The 25,514-nt window shown below is 31.4% G+C and overlaps 1 protein-coding gene across 1 annotated transcript in view; it reads left to right on the top strand.

Moving 5' to 3' along the window:
- Window positions 1–1,815: 1,815 nt before the first annotated feature.
- Window positions 1,816–25,514, top strand: part of LOC107440499 (sialin) — a 32,495-nt gene continuing 8,796 nt past the window's right edge. Inside the window, exons 1-6 of the mRNA XM_071181925.2 lie at window positions 1,816–2,001; window positions 9,471–9,688; window positions 12,628–12,861; window positions 14,601–14,784; window positions 17,686–17,813; window positions 24,378–24,527. Coding sequence (XP_071038026.2) covers window positions 1,953–2,001; window positions 9,471–9,688; window positions 12,628–12,861; window positions 14,601–14,784; window positions 17,686–17,813; window positions 24,378–24,527 — 963 coding nt within the window. The 5' untranslated portion in view covers window positions 1,816–1,952. The remainder of the gene's footprint in view (window positions 2,002–9,470; window positions 9,689–12,627; window positions 12,862–14,600; window positions 14,785–17,685; window positions 17,814–24,377; window positions 24,528–25,514) is intronic.

Genomic DNA, 25,514 nt, shown 5'->3' with positions numbered 1-25,514 from the left:
GAAAGTCGCACACATTCTCCTCAGTTTTTATGATATAATAAAATTCATTCATAAAATAAAATATTCAAATCTAGATGCTTCTAACACATGAAGGTAATAAAATGTTACAAGGTAAATAAAATAGTTATAATCACCAAAATAAAATAAATTTCTTTCGCCGTTACTGTAAGATAATATCTTCAAGAGATGATATTAAAGATAATATTGTAAGAATATAATATACTCAGTCATTCAATATGACTTCGCGTTACTTAAAATAACTTTAAAATTCATAATGGCAATTTTACCATCATAATTGATAATTTGTTGCGTGTTGGAGGGTTTTCCAATATTGTAAGGATAGCACACAAAAGTTACTTCGATATTAAGTTAGGTTAACCCTTTCTGGTACAGTCAGGGGGTGAAAGTCTGTATTTATGAAAACTGAAAACAGTAAAAACTGGTAACAAATAAATTTAATTTTTAGATTTTTTTCGGAAATTATAAAATATCTATAACTACCAAATTTTTTTATTACTGTATTTAATAATAATCAAAAAAACATTTAATTGCAATTTTTACATTATTTTAAAGAATCTAATCTTATATGGCAAAATACGAAACTTAAACAAAATTGGGGGAAACAATACCTGGGAATTTGAGTTTCTAAAAAGTCAGTTATTTAAAGTTCTAATTTGACCGGTTTTGTTCAAATTTAACACTAACAAAAAGTAAAACTAACATTTAGGGGGGTAAGCCTTTGACCGCTCCTCTGATCGAACTATTAGGACCCTATTTCCCTATTTATTTAGTCTGTCTATAAAAATAATCTGTCGAAAAAAAGGTATGTTTGTACTGCATACCCTCCAACTGCTACGGAATTTCCGTAGTTTCAGAAATCTTTTCAGACGGTAGCAAAATTAATGTCTTAATATTTAAAAAAAAATTAATTTTAGCGTAACTCGTCCACTATTACTTATAAAAGTGCAGGCCATATGGCTAGATTCTTAAGTTCTGATAAAAGTTTTATGAGAGATCCATTTGCTTTAAAAAAATCTACTTTGGTTCGCTACCACTAGAAAGAATTATTTTCAAAATCTTCATAAGTTGGAGGGTATGACTGAGAAAGTACATTTTTTGTCTGATTTCGTAACTTAAAATATCGTTTGCACCACTAACTAATTAGTATATTTAATATCACCCCCTCAAACCATTAAGATTAAATTCCTTGTACATGAAAATGAGATAGTTGGATCAAACGTTATTCAGAGCGTTTCGCTTTTTAAGCTCTGCACCCCACGTTAAATCACTTTCCTTGAATTTCTAATTCAGAAAACGCTCTTTAGTTTGAGGTTGCCGGTTCGTTTAGGTAGCTCCCAGTAGAAAAATATCAATTCAACAGCGGCCTTTTAAAGCATTCTCACTTCAATTAATTAATTAATTCCTAATTGAGTTTAAATTAAATATTGTCATGTTTTTAGTGCATGAATCTGAATTGAACAACCTGATAATGCTCACTCTGGTTATTGTTATCTGGTTGCTCACTACGTGCTCTTGCGCGCCGAATCCAATCAGTTAAAAATGAAAACTGTTGCCAGCGCGAAAAAAGAAATATCATCGGTTTTATTGATACATACGTACGTACGTATTAGCGTTTTATATAATATAGATTAGCGACATATTCACTTCCCATGACGTCACGGTTTTATTCACGTGCTTTGGAACACTTAACCTCATCTGGATTTAATGATGCCATTGATATCTCTAAATAAAATATTAAAATGATAAGATACTTTTTGGCAATATAATTTTTATTTCTCTTTCGCACTTGTATAACAATAACACGAGATTTTAGCAAACATATTTTTACATACCTTTCATAAGTATAAGTAAAATTTCCCAAATAAATTTCCTTGAATTCTTTTTGTAAATCATCCTCGCTTACTTGAAGTTTCAGGTGTTTCTAATTCATAATGCAAAACGTAAAAGAAATACAAAATTCAAAAGGATTTGAATCAAAGAGTAAGTAAAAAATCAGAACTTTGTAATTGTTTTTAATTTGCATATTCTTCATTTGCAACAATATTCAAAGATAATTTAATTTTACTTAATATTTCGAGTATGTACTCGTACTAGCTAAAAGTGAGTTATTTCTTTCGTACCGAAGCATGCCCTCCCGCTTGCTTTTGGATGAGGATTTTTCTTTAATCATATTAACTATTCCCATCACAGTTTGCGAATCATAGCAAATTTGATTCATGTACTCCATAGCAATCAGTAAGTTTTAACTGGACGTTATAGAATTATTGTTTTTTCGATGAGATTCAATTTTCAGTTATACGTCAATTTGCATTGGTCTTCTAAAAGACGTGTAAATAGTGCTTTACCGTTTTAATCAGTGTGAAAACCATTTGAAAAGTTATTGTAAAGCAGGCAGTTTGAGAATTTCAGCAAATTTGATTCATGTAGCCTATAGCAAAGGCTAGTAAGTTTTTCATATGATAACTAATGGTAATAATAACATTGCTTGATAGCTTCTTCATGTATGACAAGAATATTTTAAACTCTGGAGTGGCCTTGTGCGATTATCTTGGTCGCTTGTACTGGAATGCGAATTGACTTACTTTTTATTGTTCCTCGTTCTTATTTAGTTGCTACATTTTCTCAAGGTCACTGCAATTGGAAATAAAGAGCAGTGTATGCTAAAGGATTAGAGAGCTTGTCTTCCAATGAGGTGAACTTGGTTCGAATCCCAGCGAAGACTGGTTTGCTACGAATTCCGCAACCGGCTCGAACCGACCACAGTGCTGACGTAAGATATCCTCGCTGGTAGATAGATCTTTGGTTAGAGTCTCTCTGCCGTCAGGCCTATCACAGGATGAGTTCGCGGTTTTCCTCTCCATGTAACACAAATGCGGGGGTTAGCTTCATCAAAAAGTCCTCTACGAAGGCAAAATTCATCTTAATACTTGATCGAGGAGTTCCCTTGTCTTCTGGATTGGGTCAAAATTTACAAGACTATGGAGTTGAACATTAGTCGTTAATACAAAAAAATTGGGTCAGCTGTACAACGACGGTTATAAAATAAAATTAGAAAGAAAGAAAATAATACTGTGAGAGGGATATGATTTTGAAAATGTTGTATCTTAATTTTCCACTAACTTTTAACTAGACAATGTTATCCCCATGATCCATAGAAAAATTGGGATTGCCTTAATCATACCTCAGTAAATGTCACACAGTGTCAAAACGACTAGTTTACGATGTAGACTTGAGTAGTTAAGAGAACTTTAGAAGCCCAGTTGGTATAGGCGTCGCACGCACCTCAGGTGTAAGGCCGGGAGCCATAATTGTGAGTATAAACGAAGAGAAAGAGAAAAAAAATGGCGAGTGTACACAAAGCAAGGTGCACGATAAATCTGTCATTGCTGAAAGTCCTCTCATTGATTGTGTAAAGATATTTGAGGGGGTATTAGCTCAGGCGTTGTCTACGTCGTTTGATTTGGGTCAAAATTACGTGTCATTTCTACCATAGCCGCTAAGAGATGGAGACCTAAAAAATGAGGTTATGCTTTTAACTCTTTCAATTGCTCTCCAATTAATCCTGGCTGTGGAAACATGTCCAAGAAATAGACTTGAAAAGTAATTTTCAATGGAAAATACCAGGTGGCAATAGTTACCCCGGTAAATAAAGAGGTAACTATACTCTTGCCCATACCCTCCAACTGCTACGGAATTTCCGTAGTTTCATAAATCTTCTTTTCAGACGGTAGCAAAATTAATGTCTTAATATTTAAAAAAAATTAATTTTAGCGTAACTTGTCCACTATTACTTATAAAAGTGCAGGCCATATGGCTAGATTCTTAAGTTCTGATAAAAGTTTTATGAGAGATCCATTTGCTTTAAAAAATTCTACTTTGGTTCGCTACCACTAGAAAGAATTATTTTCAAAATCCTCATAAGTTGGAGGGTATGCTCTTACCCATAAGTCTGCAGATGTATATACGTTTATGTCCTAATACGGAGACAGGTTATAAGTTTTTGTCAAGTTGAGAACAAATAACACAAATTCGCGAAAGACATCACAAATATTTACCCTGGATAACGACGGGATTTGAGCCTCCACACGGTTTCTTATGGGTAGTCCTATCAGACCACTATGAAGGTAAACTAGTTTGCGAATGAAACACTTAATAGAATATCTAGTAAAAATAAGAAAGTGATAGCAAATATATGTCAATTTTTTTTTAAAATTTATGAATATAATTGGTTTGTCTTATTTACTTGTCTACCACCAAAGATTCATTTCTCAAATATATATGATAACTTTCTCTCGATTACTTCAGAGATGCCAACTGCTCCGGACACGCCAAAGTAATTTAAAAAACGGTAAATAACTACAAAGTAAATTTTGAAACTATTCGACTGTTTTTACTTGCTTTTTAAACGGCATAGCATGACATATATGCCTTAAAATGGTGAATTATATAAGCCTACGAATCATCTAGAAATAGTGGTGGATAAAAATCTACTAAATTGAATTTATTAAACTAAGAATCTCAATTGATAAACTACCACTTTAAAATATATATTTGCTGCCCGGAGCAAGTTGACACTTCTGTTACTTTTAAAATAGAATTTGGTTTCATGCAAATCACTGATTTACTTTCTAAATAGTCTACGCAGACAACTTGTTAAAAACCGTGTGGTGGATTTCTAGTGTAGGTGATGTTTGAGCCCGCTCCAGAACGTTTGGCTCATTGGCGTGACAGTACTGATAAAGAGGCACCAACAACATTTACAAATTATTTCCTTCTCTAATTGTTTGAGAAACTTTTAAAACTCTTTCAAAATTCATTGCCCATATAGTCATACCGAATGACGCCGGTAAATAATTATGTATGCAGCAAAATACTTAAACGGAAAAAAATATAAAAATAATTTACTACCACTTTTTTGTTTAAATTTTTTTTATAATATTATAAGCTTATTTATTAACTTGATCAGTATTGATGAAATTCAAGTTTATTACTAGAAAGCTTGCACTTTAGCCAGCTTTGTTTTGCTTAAGACTGATTCACCATCTAGAATGACGGCATTTAGATGCAATAGGTTTCAGAAAAATCGGGACATAGGAATTAAATTGCGAATGGGTAGAATTAAAAATAGCGTACGCAGAGATACCAACTTGCTCCGGACAGAGAATAAATATTTTCGAGTGGTAGTTTATTAATTGCGATTCTTGGTTTAATAAATTCAATTTATTTGGTTTTTGTCCACCACTATTTCTAATCAATTCGAAGGCTTATATAATTCACCACTTTGTTATAGTCAAGTTATACTAAACCTTTTAAAAAGCAAGCAAAATTAGTCAAGTATTTGCAAATTTTAGTTGTAGTTATTTACCGTTTTTTAAACAATTTTGACGTGTCCGGAGCAGTTGGCATCTCTGCGTACGGACGGGATTTAAAAAAAATAATTTACAGAAATACGAATTACAATTGAAAACGTTATTTAACTAGCAACAAAAAATCCACCGAAATATGTATTTGGGGAATTTTAAAAGTAGAATGAAGTCTGAAACATTTAGCATGAAAAGTAACTCAACATTCATCTAAAGACAACGAATCTAACTATGGGTCTATCATCTTAATGATGGGTTGACTCTGCTTTCAGTGAGAGTTGCAGAAATACAAAAAATATTTAGTGTTCGTTCGGAGTAGTGGAACTGGGCGTCTGAGGCCCTACAGCCCTTTTCTCATTCATCCTGCAATTAGACTATGAAACATACATGACAAAAATAAAGGTTGGGGAGCAAAATGGAGTTCGTGAGAGAAAAAGAAAATGGCACTTTGCCCTTATTAGGTATTAACAAAATTACAAGCAATAAAAAAGTACGTGAAAAAAGGTAAAATTAAAGTACAATGGGAAAATAAACACTTATATTTACAGTTTGGGAGTACATAGAATAAGAGGGTCGAGTTTAAAGAGGCCGTCCTGGTAATTACCACTTAAGTTACGGAGATTAGCTTACCCCTGATTACACCCCGAGGGGTAAGAATATTTAGTGTTGTTTACACTCTATATTATTTGAGTTCGAACAAAATAATTTTAAAGTGGTAGTAAAAAAAAATAGAATTCTTTTAGATTGTTTATAAAACTTCTACTCTACCAGGGTTCCCACGACCTGGAAAAATAAATGAATGGTGGCTCAGGCGGCAAAATGTTTGAATTATTAATTGATATATTCATTATCTTTCATTTGGGAATTATCCCATTGCTATCATACATATTTCTTTTACAATAAGTATTCATTGGAAGCAAAACGAGATTTATCTTACTTTTGCTACCATTAAAAAAAAAAAAAACTCAGACTGTGGGTCAACTGTTTTAAGAGCATGACCACGACCACTTGTTATACAATTAATAACACTATCTGCTAGATATGTTTGCTTAATTTACTTATTTGAAGTGGTAGACAAAATTCTTTCAATTCTAATTTGTTCAAATAGTACTACTCAGCGATGCCAGCATGCCCCGGACTGCGGATAAGTATTTTCTAGTGATAATATAGGCTTATGCATACCTGCCAACTTTTAATCCTTTCCATTATAATTTTTCCCAGTGGTATTAAAATGGAATTAAAACTTCAATTATAAGTAAGCAAATACGTTGTATTTGAGACAACCATGATAGTAACGCATATTTATATATGAGCTTAACTTTTGTAAGAATAGTGGTGATCAAAATCATTTAAAAATTAAATTTATAAACGAAAAAATAGAATATATTTACTACCACTTTAAATATGAAAATAAAATCTTCGGGAAAATCCGGAAGAGTTGGCAGGTATGCTTAAGTGAAACGATACACTTAAAGCCCCTGAATTAGACAGGCCGATTTATTGTTGGAGCAAAGAGCTAACAGAAGCACAGAGAATAAATATTTTCAAGTGGTAGTTTATTAATTGTAATTCTTGGTTTAATAAGTTCGATTTAGTGGATTTTTTTCCACCACTATTTCTAAACAATGCGTAAGCTTATATAATTCACCACTTCATAGTACTTATGGCATGCTTTACATATTTAAATGCAAGCATATATTGTCAACTATTTGCAAAATTTACTTCGTTGTTATTTACCGTTTCTTAAATTATTTTGGCATGACCAGAGCAGTTGGCATCTCTGTAATAACATAACGTTAACTTGTTTGCTCCAATATTGCTTGATAGGTCAGCTCTGATAGTATAGGAGCCTTAGATACATTGTTATAGTTATTTTATAACCATCGTTGAACAGTCAATCCAATTTTGGGTTTACGGCTACTACTGTTACTCCGTAGCCTTGTAATTTTGAATCCAAATCCAAAAGACATAGGAATTCCTGGATCAAATATTGAGATAAATTTGTCTTCGTGGAAGTCTTTTTGATGGATTTAACCCGTATTTGAGTTACATGGAGAGGAAAAGCACGAAAGTCTCCCACGGTTACCCTGACGGCAAGGGGATTCTAACCTATGATCCATCTTCTCACTGCGAATGTTTTACATCAGCACTGTGGTCGGTGCGAACCATGTACGGAATTCGTATCGACGACCCATCTCTGGGATTCGAACCCAGTTCGTCATTTTTTTTATTTTATTTTATGACCGCCGTTGAACAGCGGACCCAATTTTTGGGTTTACGACTACTAATGCTCAACGCCGTAGCCTTGCAATTTTGAACCAATCCGGAAGACAAGGAAACTCCTGGATCAGTACCCCCAGAGGTATTGATTTGTTATGGGAAGATGGAGGACTTAAGAAACTCAACAGATTTAACGTGCATCAGTCACCATTTACTACACGGGGAGTCTTCGACCCGCGGGGACCGAACCCACGAACTCTTGGACATGGGCCCGGCACCCCACCGACCAGGCTATCCCGGCCTAGTAGCGACAATTTATCAGAATTATTGCCGTACCTGTGGACCTGCTACAAGGGGAGTATTAGTTGATTATATAGTTGATTATGGCAATAAATGGAAATCATTTGCCATAAGTGGATGTTAATCTGTCAAACCATCGTTACTTTGGTTAGATAATGGGTTTGGTGTTTACCAATATCTTCTAGTGGTTCCATTATGGTGTTGTTCATCGCCTGTAAACTATTGAATTTGAAAAATTAGTATCATGAGAAACAAACTTGTCTAATTTGGCTTACTGCCTTAGAACACGATTAGAAACTTATGTTAGCGCTAATTGATTGTGTACCCTATGTTGGTGTTTTAGTTATATAGCCTAATTAGGTCCATATTGTTTAGTTTGCACCTTGAGAAAGGTTGTGCGTCTAATTTGAGCCGACACCTAGATCTTGGATAGCCTACTGTTAAAATTATCACATCAGATGTTAATTAGCTATTTTACATTGATTGACTAGCAGCGTTACATTACATACCAGGGCTGAAAGCCTATATATATCAAGACGGAAAAGAGTAAAAACTGGTAACAAATAAATTTCATTTTTAATTTTTTTTTCGGGAATAATAAAATTCTTTAATTACTAATTTGTTTTTAACAGATACAATTTTTATCTTGAATTGCTTCTCCGCCGAGTAAACGTTAATTAAGGTGAATTGTTCTTTGTTGAAAATAGATTAACTCCACCCGAATAAAATCTAATATTGAAATAGTTCTCCTACCAGTATTTTCTCTTTTCCGTCTCGCTTTCAGGCCTGTTACAGACTCAAAGCCTGTTCGTCATTGGAAGGTGGACGCTGCGTCTCCCAGGGGTGAAAGCGAGACGGAAAAGAGAAAAGGCTGGTAGTAAAACCATTTCAGTTATAGTTAGTTATCGGGAGGAGTTTACTTATTCTTTTTTTAAACTATTCTACAATATCTATTTTTTCTTGGAAAAGAACCAGATTAATATATATGTTAAAATCTTAAAGAAATCTTGATAGTTACAGATATTTTATTTTTCTCAAAAAAAATGCTATAATAAAATGCCTTTCGTACCAGTTTTTCCTCTTTTCCGTCCTTCTATATAAGGGCTTTCAGTCATGGTGACCCCTGAACTCTTTGTTGAACAGTTTTACCATAAATACAACGACTTAGAATACTCTCAACTCATAACGGCCCTTATCTCATTCACAAGATAAACGAGATAAAGGCCGCTGCTGGGACCACATGCCCAGATTTCTAAAACAGACAAGGACAGTTTGATGTTGACCCTTTTAAAAAATTGGCAAAATTAACCAAAATTCTACAAATTAGTTTATAGTTTTCTACCATTTTCTTAAACAATTTCATGAATCTGGAAAAGATGGCATCACTTTATATCCTTTAAACTTTTGCCTACGGCGTCTGATTGCACATGCTAATATGGACCATCCGTTGTATCAGCCGTAAGTGAAAGGTTAATACCACGCGAAAAAAATATTTTCTGGAACTATAAAATTCCAGAGTAGTTGAAGGATATGCATATTGATTTATTCTTCCACTTTAATTTTTAGAAATGATAACATTCTATTTTCCAAGAAGATATGTCTTGATCATTCTCGGCTTCCTTGGAATGGTCAGTGTGTATACAATGCGAGTGAATCTCAGCGTTGCTTTAGTTGCTATGGTCAACCAAACAACAACGTCTTCAAGTAATGGATCACTTCATGAATTTGTGGAATGTCCAAATCTTCTGAACGCTGGTACTCAGACTGAGAGCACACAGTTCAAAGTAAGGTTTGTTTATTATTAACCTCTTCTGGACTAGCGAATCATAAATGTATTCATATAGAGTCAGACTCCGGAAGAAAAAAAAGTAAAAAACGGTAGTTGGCATTGCTAGTACAATTATTTCTGCTAAAATAAAGGCTAGGCATATTAGGGTATAAAAATCATGAGTTTAACAAAAAGTATTATCTATACAATTCATTTAGCCGTGGTGGCTCAGGGGATAGAGCAGTCGCCTCCCAATAAGGTGAACTGGGTTCAAATCCCACCCAGGGTAACTTTTGGAGATTTTCGTGATTTTCTTCTCCGCGTAACGTGAATGCGATTAGTTCCCTTAAAGAAGTCCTGCATGAAAATATATTTTGTAGTCCTGCAATTTTGCGGTATAAACTGTACCTTAAAGAAAGAAACCGAGCGCAGTGTGATTGAATTCGTAAAATTCAGTGATTTTGAAAAATTTTCCAGAATTTCAAGAAAATTCTACTATGGTGACCATATACGCAATCTTGCTTAATGTGAAAAATTGTGAGAACATTGACTAACCCTAATTCAAAATTCGCGCCAGCAATAAGTGGCTATACAGAAATCGTTCATCGGATCCTTACCATAATGTAAATCATATGGAAGAAGTTCGATACCATAAACATGTGGTCGTTTTTCGATGTTTAGAGACAGTCATAAAGGGAGGTTTTACTGTATACATGTTACTGTGAATGACCGAACTGCCACTTGTGAATATTGACATTCACATAGTTACTTTGGTAAATGTCCGAAATAGGTCTAGTTAGTGCCATTGCTCGGTATACATTTGCCCACTATACCCTACACCAGTGTTTCCCAAACTTAGGACTTTTGTGTACCCTTTCGAAATTTTTCGTAACACGGTGTACCACTAATACAAAATAAATCTATTTTTTACTGTAAAAAATTGCCCAAAAGTTAAAAATCACAACTGGCTGTTGATACCCCTAATTATTAACTGTTAACTCTACAAAAAATAGTCAATAGAAAAATACGTAATCGTAAATTTTCATGGCTAGCTTTGTTTTTAAATAAAATTTTGAGAAATTTTCTTTTGTTGCAAGATATTTCGCATAAGAACGCGTACCCCCACTAAACTGTTCCTGTACCCCTGGGGGTACGCGTACCACACTTTGGGAAACACTGCCCTACACTATATATATATATATATATATATATATATATATATATATATATATATATATATATATATATATATATATATATATATATATATATATATATATATATATATATATATATATATAAGTTCAAAATGAAGAATAAAACAAAGAAAAATTATAGACATATGAAAAAAGGGGGGTGGGAAATAATAAGTAAAAAAATAACAAACATTTTATTTAAAAAAAAAAAAAAAAAAAAAAAAAAACAATGAAATGTTAATTAAAAAACCGGAAAAAAAGCCGGAAAAAAAAGAAATAATCTTTTCTTCAGCCCACACGATTATATCCGCAAAACAGAGTGCTTTCTGATATTGTATCAATAAAGCCAAAGCAAAATATATGAATACAATAGTGTGAGGAGCACTCAACAAATGTTTTTTTTTCTGCTAAAAATTTTTTTCTTTGTTAATTTTTCCATGTGCTAATCCACTTCGGGCAAATCCGTGTTAAAATTATCTATTAAAATTTTTTCTTTGATAATTTAAATAATTTTTCTATGTGCTAATCCATATCGTGCAAATCCGCGGCTAAAATTATTTGCAAAGCAGGCAATTTATGTTTCTCTTTTCTATTTTATAATTTTTCTTAAATAAACATCTATCTTCTAAAACTATTTATGATCAATTTTTAAAATTATCCAGTATAATATTACCTTGCGCACATCCATTTCGGGCCCATCTTTAGTAACTAACAAATCAAAACTCAGAATAACAAATCACTTCAGCAGTGCAGTAAGACCGACACTTTAAAACCCTCCTGTTACACTCAATTTGTGCTTTTGTTTTCATCTGTTGTTTTCATATTTTGTAATCTGGCAATCTTTCTGCGAAAACATTTTTAAATCATTCTTGAAAAATATCCGTCCATGTAAGTTGTTATGATTTTGCTGCTCGCTTTATAGTCCCCCCTTTTTAATGTTTTTTCTTTTTATTTTATTTTATTATCTGTTTTTACATGTTATTTTTACTTTTTATGATCTATTTTATTTGTAGTTATTTTATAAAAAAATTTTTTGAGTGCTCCTCACACTATTGTATTAATATATTTTGCTTTGGCTTTATTGATACAATATCAGAAAGCACTCTGTTTTGCGGATATAATCGTGTGGGCTGAAGAAAAGATTATATCTTTTTTTTCCGGTTTTTTAATTAACATTTCAATTTTTTTTTTAATGAAATGTTGTTTGTTATTTTTTTACTTATTATTTCCCACCCCCTTTTTTTCATATGTCTATAATTTTTCTTTGTTTTATTCTTCATTTTGAACTTATCAAATGAGTGCTGTTTACTTGCAGCTTTAGCGCAATAAATGATACTTACTGTTTTTCTTAACTTTCTTAGTGTTTTCTTGTATTTATTTATTTATTATATATATATATATATCTATATATATATATATATATATATATATATATATATATATATATATATATATATATATATATATATATATATATATATATATATATATATATATATATATATATATATATCTATATATATATATATATATATATATTTGTAGTTAAAAATTAAACTGAAAACAGAAAATCGGAGAGAGATTAGTTTCTTACTTTTTTAGTGCGTACAGTGCAACTGAGATCTCCCAAGCACTGCCAAGAGAACCCCCAATATCTTGGGTGCATTCTTTTACGGCTAAATTCGTATTTAACTTTCAAGTAACTTGCTCTGGATGAAAAATTTAGTAATAAATGTTAAACACAAATCAATTCTTTTAGGGGACACGGTACAATTGGGATTCCAAAGTGCAAGGCACTATCTTGGGTTCTTTCTTCTACGGCTATATTCTTACTCAGGTACCAGGTGGAGTGCTGGCAGAGAGATTTGGTGGCAAGTGGCTGTTTGGAGTGGGTACATTTATTACAGCTGTTTTTTCGATATTAACTCCCCTTGCGGCCAGCTTGGGTACAACAGCTTTCATCGTTGTAAGAGTGCTTGAAGGAATTGGTGAGGTAAGATTGAAATTTAATTAATTGTTGCAGCTACTCACTTTTCTGATAGAGCCAAAAACATTTTCTTTACAAATGCATGCTTTATTGTTTAGCTCTTTCGATTAATAAACTTTGTTTCTAATCAAATTTAAAGCGTTTAATTTATTAATTTCCGTATTAAGATATTACATTTTTTTCAATGATCATTTGAAAAACGCCATCTATTGAAGTATTTCTGTTAAAAAGAAAAAATTTACGTTTATGTAACTTTAAAGTACCGATAGCATATAAAGAGTTGACTCATTAGCGTTCAATGTCTTTATTTGAATACAGATTTTTCCTCTTCATCCCCCCCCCCTCCCAAAAAAAATAAAACTATGGGTATGTTAGAATCCGCTTTATTTTATTCTTCAGTTTGTAATCTAATGATAATTTCAATTTTATTTAAAGATAAATTTAAATTCTCTTTTTTTCCGAAAAATTAAAATTACATTTACTAGTTGAATTCTAGAAACAGATTAATAAACATTGATGTTAGAACATATTACTATTTGACTTCATATTTCACTTTTATATTTTAAATAAAACAGCAGCATGAAATAAAAGTGCAAAATTAAAACAAATATTTTCAAATTACATTCAGTAATTCGATTTTTGAATTAGTCTCTACTTTTTTTTCTCGCTGCATCGAAAAAATTTTAAGGTGCCCCCAACACTTCGTCATGCTGTTTCCACCCAGTTTAACTTCGTACAACGCCTCCTATAACTGAAAGCCTACACACGGTATTTTAAAGCTAGTCCGATCAGACCACTTTGAAGGATATCCTCTTTTTGAACGAGTCATTTAATACAAAATCTTGTTAAAATAAGAAAGTGGTAGTAAATATCTGACTAAAAAATTGTTTTATTTATGAATATTATGACTCACTTTTAAAATAGTCTGCGCGGGTAAGTAAGAAGAATATAAAAGACCGTGTGGAGGCTTTCTGATGTAGGAGGTGATGCTTCGTATCGTTTTCATTTTAAAAATCTATCTTTATAGTATCTTATAACTGAGATAAAATCCTGGAATAATTAAATAGATATTCATTCAAACTTTATTCGTCTCAACTGCGATACGATCAAACTGTATTTAATAATTATCAACTCACTGTCACATTTGTTTTCTTTGTCGAAGAAGTACGTAGTTTTGTGGTACCCCGAAAGTGACACTAAATTGGCAGAAAGCCCTTACACAATCTCATATTGATAGTTTGATTAGATTACTGTGAAAGTCACTCAGTTCACGAAAGAGTATTGAAGAGAAATTTAATAAGAAATTCAATTTGCTTAGAAAATCTAGAAGAATAAGAAAGTGGTGGAGAATATATGACTAAATAACTTTTTAACTTCTGAATATATTGGTTTGTCTTATTTACTTGTCAACGACAACAGATTCAATTCTCAAATATATACGACACATTTTTCTCAATTACTGTTAAAATAGAATTAGGGTTCATGCGCACAATTGGCTTACTTTTTAAATACTCTGAGATGACTACTTGTAAAAACCCGTGTGAAGGCTTTCTAATGTAAGAGGTGATACCTGCTTTCTCAACTTTATTTGGAAATGAGACTTATACCACGAATGTTTGAATTCAAATGTAGAGAAGGGAACAGAATAGAAGGGAATAAAATAGAATAGAAGAAATTCATTTAAGAACTGCTTTTTGTCGTGCTATGTATTTTTTATTGTTTCTTACCACCCTTCACTTCTATAGGGTGTAACATTTCCAGCCATGAATTACCTGATCAGCACTTGGGCGCCCATGACAGAACGCAGCAGATTTTCTACAATTATATTTACAGGCAATCCATTCGGGAATGTGATTGCCATGCCTATATCTGGTCTTCTCAGCAGTGCAAGTTTTCTAGGAGGATGGCCGGCTGTATTCTACATCTTTGGTATGCATTTCTTTAGAAATATATGTATACTAGGAGGCTTCGCCCCCTGCTCGCTGGCACTCACCAACCCCCGGAACTGCTTTCACAGTTCATTTCGGATTGCTTCGCAATCCAATGCTCGCTTTGCTCGCTCATTGGATACGTTCTTAACGTCTAGTTTTTGTATACTTTTTTGAATACTGAAGTTCCGAAAACTTTTCACTGTAGAAAATTCTAAACCTGTACATTTCGATATTAATTTGAAATTGCAAACAGTTCACATATTTTTCTTAATCACACTATTCTAAATTTCAGTTGTTGAGAAAAGCAACTGTTGTATGTTTTGTTTTAAAGTCTTTCCCATCAGAGGGCTAAAGCCATGTGTTGTAAAACAATATGAAATAATAGTCTGCCACTGAACGCCGGATGTAAAGCATCGGCTTTGATGAAGATAATTTTGTATTTTTAATTCTCTGAAGGGCGCCACCTTAATAATATGGAGTTTGTAAAATAAATGTATATATTTTTGATTGTTGATGAAGCCCATCATTTTGTGTTTTCATCAGTGTTCAGAAGCAGAGCAACTATAAGCTTTTTATTTTATCACAAAAAAATAAAATGTATAAAAAACAAAGAAAAGAGTAAGAAAATGAGTATAGTCATAGAAAAAGTTAAAATTATAATGTATTATATGTCAGTTAAAATAAAACTTTTTGTTTAAGTCATTGCTAACAATTCAAATTTCTCCGAGGCAACTCTAAAGTATAAATTAAGGTAGTATTGTTAAGTTGAAACACAATATTTTTAGTTTTGATGTCAACAATACAATTCAATTTTTCACAAAAACGATTCTTTCCATTGTTAAGTTCAATGTCTACAATTCAAATTTTTCTGAGGCAACTCTTAACCTCTAAATATTAATTTTTTTATGTACACATTTCGAAATGTCAGTATTCAACCACAAAACAACTTAAAGTCCTCAAATTTAGCATGAAGTTGTAAAATGTAATGAAAGAGGGTTATAGCAATAATGAAAGTAGAAGTAAAGTTAGCACTGTAAAATTAAAACAATATTTTTAATCAATGAGCCAAGTTCTTCAAGAAGCAGTTGTAGAAGTAGGTTGTTTATTTAAAACTTTTTATAGAATTTCTTTAAGAAAACAATTGTTAATTTGAGCATTTGGCGATACAACACTTTTAGAATTGAAGGATTTGTTACGTCTAGCGCTCAGGTATCATAATTTTGATCTAGTTGCTCTTCTATGTCATTTTGATTTATGTTGCTAAGTTAACTTTCAAAAAATTCTATGACTGGCAGCAGCATTTTTATTTTTTAAGTTGTTTATTTTTATTTCTTTTAGAATTCGTTATTTTTTTAGCGAAATGTTTTTTAACCTAACAGAATTGTTTGCCGACTGTTTTCTCTATGAATGAAGAAAATAAAGTAAATATTTAACTGTTGTGAAAAGAATCTTATTTAGTTGTACAAAGTACTTCAGCCAAAATTTGGGAGCCACGTAAGAGAATTATATATATTAGATCAGAAACACATCATTAAAAGGCAGAATGCTTTGGTGTTTTCAAAACAAAGCAAACGTTGCCACCGGCGGAAAAGAAATACAGCCAAAATTTGGGAGCCACGTAAGAGAATTATATATAATAGATAGGGGATAGAGCGTTCGCTCTCCAATGAGGTAAACCGGGTTCGAATCCCAGCAGTAGCTGGTTGAAATGAATTCCACACCCAGCACGCACCGACCGCAGTGCTGATGTAAAATATCCACAGTGAGAAGACGGATCATGGGTTAGAATCCCCTTGCCGTCAGGATAACCATGGGAGGTTTTCGTGATTTTCTTCTCCATGTAGCACAAATATGGGTTAGTTCCATTAAAAAGTTTTTAATTGTTAATATGTAAATTTTTAAGAAATGAATAAAATTACTTAGCAGTTTCTTTCGATCCTTTATTTAATCAATCATGTGAGTGTGTGTATCAAGAATATCAACATTTGTTCACCTCTTTGCACGCCGAGATAACTTAACCTACATTTCATAATAAAAAATTTATTATGACAAGTATTTAAAAAGTAGAGTATCCTGAATAACTTTTGATCTAGAGATCGGATTTCACTCTCTCGTAATAAATTAGAAAAGATGATCTTAAACTTGATAATTTGTTAGGTCACACTGGGTGTCAACACAAAGACGTATTTTTTCTATGTAAACATACATTTCTTCGACAGATCTCTCTTCCTTCAACAGTAGAGGTATAACTGCAATTTGGAAAATATCGTCCCAATAGACTGGACAGGCTTCAAAAGCTTAGACCCTCTAAATGCAAATTTTACTTTCTGCGCATTTCGTCATATCTTGTGAACGAAAAATGTTTGCGCATAAATATAGATTAGTGTTTCCAAAAAAAAAATCCCTGTCAAAAATAGTTTTTACTAATTTTTTTTATTTTTACTTATTTTATTTAATCATAATCAAAACATTTTTAATCGTTAAGTACACTAGGTTTTTATATCAGTCAAAGGGAGTATAACGTAATGCGACAAAATACAAAAGTTGAATGTAATCGGTCGAATAGTTACGGAAAAACCAAATTTTAAATAAATGTCGCGTATTTAAAATCGATGTTATTTTCTGATTTTTTGAAAAATATAGGATAAAAATTTTTTTAAAAACCACAATCAAAAATATTTTAGTCTAAATGTAAATAGCAAAAGAAGTTTTAGTGTCGAGCTTCTATAATTACAAACTACTTTTTGATGTTTTTGGTTAATAAACGTAACAGAATTCTAACAATTTTTCTGTTTTTTATCACAAAATTAAATAAAAAGGAAAAAAATTTCATTTTGTTTTTGACCTACTATAAAATGATCAATGACAAAATGTTATGAAGAAATATTTAATATTTCAGGTGGTCTTGGATGCATATGGTTTGTATTTTGGTCTTTCTTAGTATATGAATCTCCAGATAGACATCCAACCATTTCCAAGGAAGAGCTTTTCTTTATTGAACAAAACAACGATGAGAAATTAAAACAGGTTCGAAAAAAACTGTTTTAATTATTTCATTATATTTATAACAATTTGTAATGTAACGATTAGCTGTTATTTTTAATAACAATGTATAAAACAAAGCATGTTGATTTTCTCAAACTTATCTAGAACATTTTTGATTATATCAAATCTATTGTTTGCCAAAGAACTTAAAATTAGTCTGTTCTGTGGATTTTCACATAAATTTCAAGTTGAAATATAAAATTATGCGCCATCTATTGGTGGAAGTTTTAACTAAATTGTGATTGTTGTGCAATTTGGTGAGTTGATTTCTTGTTCTCCGAGAATAATGCCTCAAGCCATAAATTTTATCACCTTCATTTTATTTTGTATTGATTTTCAAATTTTACTATTCATTTTTGAAAGACATAATATCTTGAAAAATTAAGGAAACAACTTGATGAGAAAATGTCAAGTTTGGAAAAAGTGTGGCTAATAGGGAGTCGTGGTCATCTTGATACTTCCGATTTTTCTAATAAAATTATTTTCTACTGATTTTTAGTTTTTTGTCCTCATATTCCTGCTTGTTGTATATGCGTTCAGAACATTCTGTGTTCTATGAGTTCAAAGATGGATTTTAAAATATTCGATTTGAGGAATGTGTGCTTTCAATTCAAATACTAAAAGAAAATTGTTTATTTTATCTATTAAAAAGGATCTTCATTTTTTTATTGCAAAAATTTCCAGAAAATATCATTGGCCCGTTGAGGGTTTTTCTGAGTGGAAAGCTAAAATTATTGAAAGGGTTAAATTTAATTTATTTAATACCAGTTTTAGTTCATTTCCTAGTGGTACTTATATTGATTATGATTTACAATATAATTTTTGTATAATGAGTAAATATTTTTTTAAAAAATTGATTATTGGAGAATATAACGCAAATAATTCTTATCTAAAATTAAAAGAAGATAAAAAAGTTATTGAAAAAAGAATTATTGCATTTAGTAAAAAATTAAAATTTAGGTTAAATAGGATTACATTTCCATATTTATTTCCCATTGTTAAATTTCATTAAAATCCGATTAAATTTAGATTTATAGCATGTGGTACCAATTGTTATAATTCTGATATTAGTAAAAGGTTTTTCAGTTTTCAAAAAATTATTTTGCTTAAAATTAAAAAAGAGAAAAATATTGTTATAAAGAGTAATGTTGAAGTTTTGTATTATATTAATGATATTTCCAGCATTAATAATTTTGATTTCGAAAATTTGTATACAAGTATACCACATGGAAAGATTATTGAGATTTGTTACAGCATTTATGATAGGTATTTATTTAATGAGAAAATTAATAAGTCTAATTGGTTGGATTTATGTAAGTTTAATCTTTTTGAGAATGTTCTTTTTAATGATTTAGATATTTATAAACAAATTATTGGAATTCCACAAGGTAATTCCTTTTCTGGTGCTTTTGCCAATATTTTTTTGTAATTTTTTTGAAGCTAAATTTCTTGATCATAATGAATTTAAAGCTTTTAGATATATTGATGATTTGATTTTGTTTAATTGTGATAATTTTAATTTTTTTTATACTATTTATCCGGGAGATTTGGTTTTGAAGAAAACTAATGAGAATTGTTTAAATGTTGAATATTTAGATTTTAAAATTGATATTGTTAACAGTTTTATTAAAATTGGTGTTTTTGATAAACGAAAAGCTTTTAAATTTAAAGTTTTTTTTTTTTGCAACTTTAATACTAATTTGTGTAAAAAAAAGTTTAAAAATTTAGTTTTTTCACAATTGGTTAGGATCAAAAGTATTTGCAATAATGTTGAAAGTTTTCAGGAAGCTGTGAATAATTTTTTGAATAATTTAAGTAATAATGATTTTCCTTTAAATTTTTGTAATGTTAATTTTTTAATTAAGAAAATGATTGAAGAATTCTAGGTTTTTATATATTTTTTTCTTTTAACAGGGCGCAATTCAAGTCTTAACTGAGCAGCCCCAGTTAAGCATTCTATTAATTTGTTACGTATCTCTTTCTCTTGGCTTCTTTTATTTTATTTTCTATCTGCGCATTGTAATAGAGGGCGCTGTTTTCTTTAGTTTTTTGTGTTTCCTTTTCATTCGGCTTGCTTGTGAAATCGATGTTTGACCTGGTTAAGTGAGTTTTTATTTTCTGATGATTTTGTTTGAATTTCTTTTCTGTTGTTGTTGCTGTTAATTTGCGTCGCACTAGAGCTGCACAATGGGCTATTGGCGACGGACTGGGAAACATCCCGGAGGAGAATTTCTTTTCTAAATTGGTTATTTGTATTTCATGTTTTTTCCTGGACTTCTATACGAAACCATCGGGGCACTGAGGGAGTTAATTTAGGCATTAGCTTTTCCCTCAATTAGAAATGGTTTTGTTTTATGGCTACCGGGGCCGGTAGCCCCTGAAGACGTCGGCTTCGGTGGTCATATTTTTATCTTTATTTCCTTCGTTTCCTTTATTTTCAATTCAAAGTCTGTTTTATTTTAACTAATATTTCTCATAAAATTCGCTACATTCGATAAGCGAAAGGGTACGTCCAAATTTACGTAAAACATGTTTTAAACAGCATTAGAAGTGAATTTTAATAGTGGGCAACTCTTTGCCTTTGTGGAGGACTTATTTGATGAAACTAACCTACATTTGCGTTTCGTTTAGTGGAAAACCACGAAACCTCCCGCGGTTAGCCTGACAGCAAGAGCACTCTAACCCATGATCCATTTACCACTGAGAATATTTTTAGTCAGCAGAGCCATGTGCGGAATTCGAATCTTAGCCATGACTTGGATTTGAACCCGGTTAACCTCATTATGAGGCGAGCTATCTATCCCCTGAGCTATCACGGCTCGCATAATTTTATTTTTCTGCCCTACGCCGCTTGTCAATACTGACAGATCTATTTTAAGCCATAAAGTGAGCCTCTTCTAGTTTTCTAGGGGCGCCGTCTATGACCAAGAATTCGTCTTCTGCCACACATATATACATCACAGTCCGTTTTGTAGGTACGACACATTCACTCAACATCCATCCGCAGATGACCTGAGCACGATAATCTCCCATCCACTACCCCCAGAAGCGTTGATTTGTAATTGGAACTTGGAGGACTTTTTGACCCGACTCATTTAGCGTGCACCAGTCACCATTTATTGCACGGAGAGCCTTCGAACTCACGATCTCTTGAACATGGTCCAATGCTCTACCTACCAGGCTATCCCAGCCCTGCATAATTTTATTACTTTGCATTTTTCGGAAAAATTTATAGACACTCAGAACAGATTGAAAATGTTAAGCGTCTCATGTTCTTAAATGACCATTGCTAAACCAAAGATATGTAAATCTATGAACCCACATTTTCATCAAAAGATGCTTAAGCATTAAACATGATGTTTGAGGTGTTTTTTATAAACTACAATGAATCCTCTTTTTCTTTATAGTTAGCAATAGGAGTTACTGTTTCCTTCTGAAAAAAAAGAAAAAAAATAGTTACAATATTTTTGGAAAATATCTGTAGAATTACTGAACGACAGTGACGGTAACCTGATACTTTCAAAAACTATCTAAACGGGCATTATTAACATAAGAATACCATGTGTAACGACCGTTAAGACAAGTCGCTGCAAGAAAACGAAATATGCAGTAAGGATGGATATAGGTTCGACTGTTTATTTTTTTTCCGAATTCAGTACTCACAACATTAACAGACAAGCCAACTTTCTCCGGACAGCGGATAAATATTTTCGAGTGGCAGTCTTTTAATGTACAATTTTTGCTTTAAAAAAAATTGATTTATAGAGTTTTTACTCACTATTTCGAAAGAATTCAAACGTCTAAGTGATACCTCAGCTTGTTACAATTATTTCGTGTTGAACATTTTAAAAGGAGGTCAAAACTAACCGTTAACTGTTCTTTCAGTTTATAGTTGTCTACCCTTTCTTAAAATATTTCGACGAATCTGGAGCAACTAGCATCTTTGCATGTACCTTATTAGAAAGCAAGAGATTATTATAGTATATAAACTGAATGTAGTTTAAAATGTTAATTTTTTTATTTTTAAAAGTGGTTATTAAATTAATTAAAATTATTATTGCGCTTTAGCTCACGCTTTGCAAGTACTTCGTAAGACAGCAAATGCCTACTTTGAAACGATTTAATCATACATACCCTCCAACTGCTACGGAATTTCCGTAGTTTCAGAAATCTTCTTTTCAGACGGTAGCAAAATTAATGTCTTAATATTTAAAAAAAATTAATTTTAGCGTATCTTGTCCACTATTACTTATAAAAGTGCAGGCCATATGGCTAGATTCTAAAGTTCTGATAAAAGTTTTATGAGAGATCCATTTGCTTTAAAAATTTCTACTTTGGTTCGCTACCACTAGAAAGAATTATTTTTAAAATCCTCATAAGTTGGAGGGTATGAATCATATGTAATTTAAAATTTAAATTATATATTTTTTATTTTTAAAAGTGGTAACTAAAAAATTTAAGTTTACTATTGATTGAAATAATTAGTGTCGTTAAATATTTTTATCCCTACCTGCTATTACGTTGTAGAACGGATCACTATAAAATTAAAGATGTTATATTTAATCGAAGTTAATTCTTAAAAATTTCATAAAAGGAAATTTATTTTGAAATGTAAAGAACAACTATTATATGGCTATTTTTTTAAAATTATAATAATTCTTTAAAAAGAAGTCTATTCTTCTTCTCTTTTCATCAAACTTCATTGTTTTCCAAGTTTCCTCTATATTTTTAACTTATTTTAGGAGTTCCATAGTAGCTGGGCATTATATTTAGCGTGCAACTTATGCGTAGTAAATAAAGTTTATTAATGTTTCTAGCTTTCCTCGTTGTTTTTTTCTTTTTTGGGGGAAAAGATTTTAGATAGAAAATTTTGGCAAATTTCAAGATTTATTTGCAGAGAAGTTACAACTTTTACCATTTAGATTTTTTTTCTCATAATGCTCAATAACCTACTTTTCAACATAAAAAAAGGAAGATATTTATTGTTTTTAATTTTTATGAAACTAAACAGTGGAAAAAGATAAACTGTGAATTTTGCATATTATTCACAATGAAAATTAAAACATTTTACAAAAAAGCTTTTAATATTTACACAATGAAAGCATTTAAATTAATAATAGCATATGGTTTTTGATATTTGGAATGATGCATATCATCTTGACGCGTTGTGAGAATTAATTTAAGGGGTTAGAGTATTCTTTTAATACTCCATTTTTATGTAAATATGCATTTCTTATTTTGTTTAATTTATTAATTTGTAATGGTAGTTAGAATCATTCTTAATTATATCAAAAAATTCGTGAATGTAAAAGAAAAATACACATTTTTGTTAATCTGAAAATACAGAAGAATTTTTCTATGAAAATACAAAAAGTTTTAATTTGAAAATACAGAAGAATTGCCAGCTATCCACTAATGTGATAGAGTAAACCAACCAGTGAAGGAACACTACCCAGTGAAGGAACATTTCATTATATATTGATTAAAAATAAGAATTTGAAAGTTTTTCTTTAGATTGATTGGTAACAATAGCTTACTGCCAAACAATAGAAAGTCATCTAGCAATGTTTTGGACTACCTGGTCAAATAGATTTCCCTGGAAAAATTTTTGAAATTGTTATTATCTCTGCAACACCTTGTTTCGTTGAAAAAGTTATAAGGTGATTGTTTGTATTTATATGTTTGAATTGGAATTAATTGCATGCAATAGTTTTATTTTTCTCACTGTGAAAAATAGAATTCAAAATCTAGTTATTGAAGTTACGTTTTATTGTTTTAAAAGCATCATAGCATAATTAAGTATTGAGATAAGGGGGTGTTTATTCACTGGATCACCAAACGATGAAAAACCAGTGAAGGAACAAGTGTTCATTGACTGGTTTTTTTCTTCTAAGTTAATGAAAATAAAAGATAAACTTTACTTTTCTTGTACCTTTAGTGATGTTCCGAATCAAAAGTTTGTTAAAAATACGAAAAACAACTTCTAACCAGTGAGGGAACAGGCATGTTCCTTTACTGGGCATAGATTTCCCAGTGAATGAACAGTATGTGTTTATATGCTGACACTTTAATTTTCAATTCATGATTACAAAAAAAAGTTGACATTTTCCAAGTATTTGTATGTTATAATTTCAAGAATAGGCTTGTTTTTAAATATTTGTATGGCTTATAAATTCATAAAGAGCATTAAAAAATAACCAAAATTAAGTGTTCCTTTACTGGGTGTTCTTTCACTGGTAAGAGCTGTTCCTTCACTTGGTCTTCTTACTACTTGTTATTTGAACCTCTAAAACTTTAAAACAATATTATGTAAGTTCTCTACGATTTTTTTACATAATTTGCCATTAGTAACAAATATGTTGACACTCTAAAATTACGAATTTTGAAATTAATATGATTTTTTAAAAGGCAAGCGAAGCTTAAGTGTTCCTTCAATGGTTAGTTTACCCTACTATTTTTTTGAAAATAAGAAACAGTTAGGCAGGATGTTTTTTCAAGGCTTAAGGTTTCACTTTTACGTTTAATATTTTTGCTTCAAATTTTCAGAAACCAGCCGTTCCTTGGAGAGATATTTTTACGTCTATCCCGATGTGGGCTCTCATCATAGCGCATACTGGACATAATTTCGGATATTATTTGTTGATGACAGAGATGCCAACATATCTTAACAATATTCTTCATTTCGATCTAAAATCGGTAAGTATTAACATGTTTCATTTTTAATCAATTATGCCTTTAACTATGGCGGTGCAGCTCAGATTTTGCCTGCCCTCCTGTATTCTTTTCCAAGATAACGACAAATCTGAGTGATAACAAAATCAAGGGCTGCTAATTTTCTACTCTTTCTGCAAAATTTTAATCTAGTGACAGCTGAATTTATGCTTTAATTTAGTATTTCTTATTCGGTAGACCTTATTTCCACACCACTACATATAAATGATTTAAAAGTTCTTATGCAAAGCCACTTTGTTCCAGCTCTTTCGTGGTGAAGCTTTTAAAACGTTGGCGAAATTACCAAAAATTCTGAAAGCTACAATGGAACTAACCCGCATTTGAGTTAGACTGGGAGAAAAATCACACAACCTTCCATTGTTAGTCCGACAGGAAGGGTAATCTAGCTCTTAATCCGTCTACCGTTAAAGATATTTTACGTCAGCCCTGTGACTGGTGAGAGCAGGGTGCAGAATTCTTATAAAACGGCAAACGCTGGGAATCGAACTATTAGGTATTGATCAATTTAACCCGTTTTGTCCCGAATTTATATATTGAAATGATACAAAAAGTGATTTTATGGAAAAAGTGGTATAATATATTATCGAAATTAATTGGTTTTTCTTCTGTTAGAGCATTCAAAAAGTCTTTGATGGATCAAAAAGTACATGCACCTTATAATTCTAGATCTAATCAGAAATAACTAAATCATTGTGGTATCTGAGAATCTTTTAATTCACCCAGATAAATGAAAATGCTAAAAAAACTTTCTCACCACAATGAATGTCTTTGAAAAAAGGAACTGTCCTAAACATATGACGCTGGGCGTTAACCGGTTAAACATTTTCCCTCCTTCTAACTATTATTGGGAGTTGCAACTTACAAGTCAAAAATTATGATTATCTTATATTTAACCCATCTCTTACCAGATTTCGGTGACATGTTCTCACAAACTAGTGCGTAAAAAAGGAT

The sequence above is a fragment of the Parasteatoda tepidariorum genome, chromosome 4 (assembly GCF_982258835.1).
Source record: "Parasteatoda tepidariorum strain Cologne lab strain chromosome 4, Ptep-v5.0, whole genome shotgun sequence".
NCBI lineage: Eukaryota > Metazoa > Arthropoda > Arachnida > Araneae > Theridiidae > Parasteatoda > Parasteatoda tepidariorum.
This window is presented reverse-complemented; position numbering and strand designations above follow the sequence as displayed.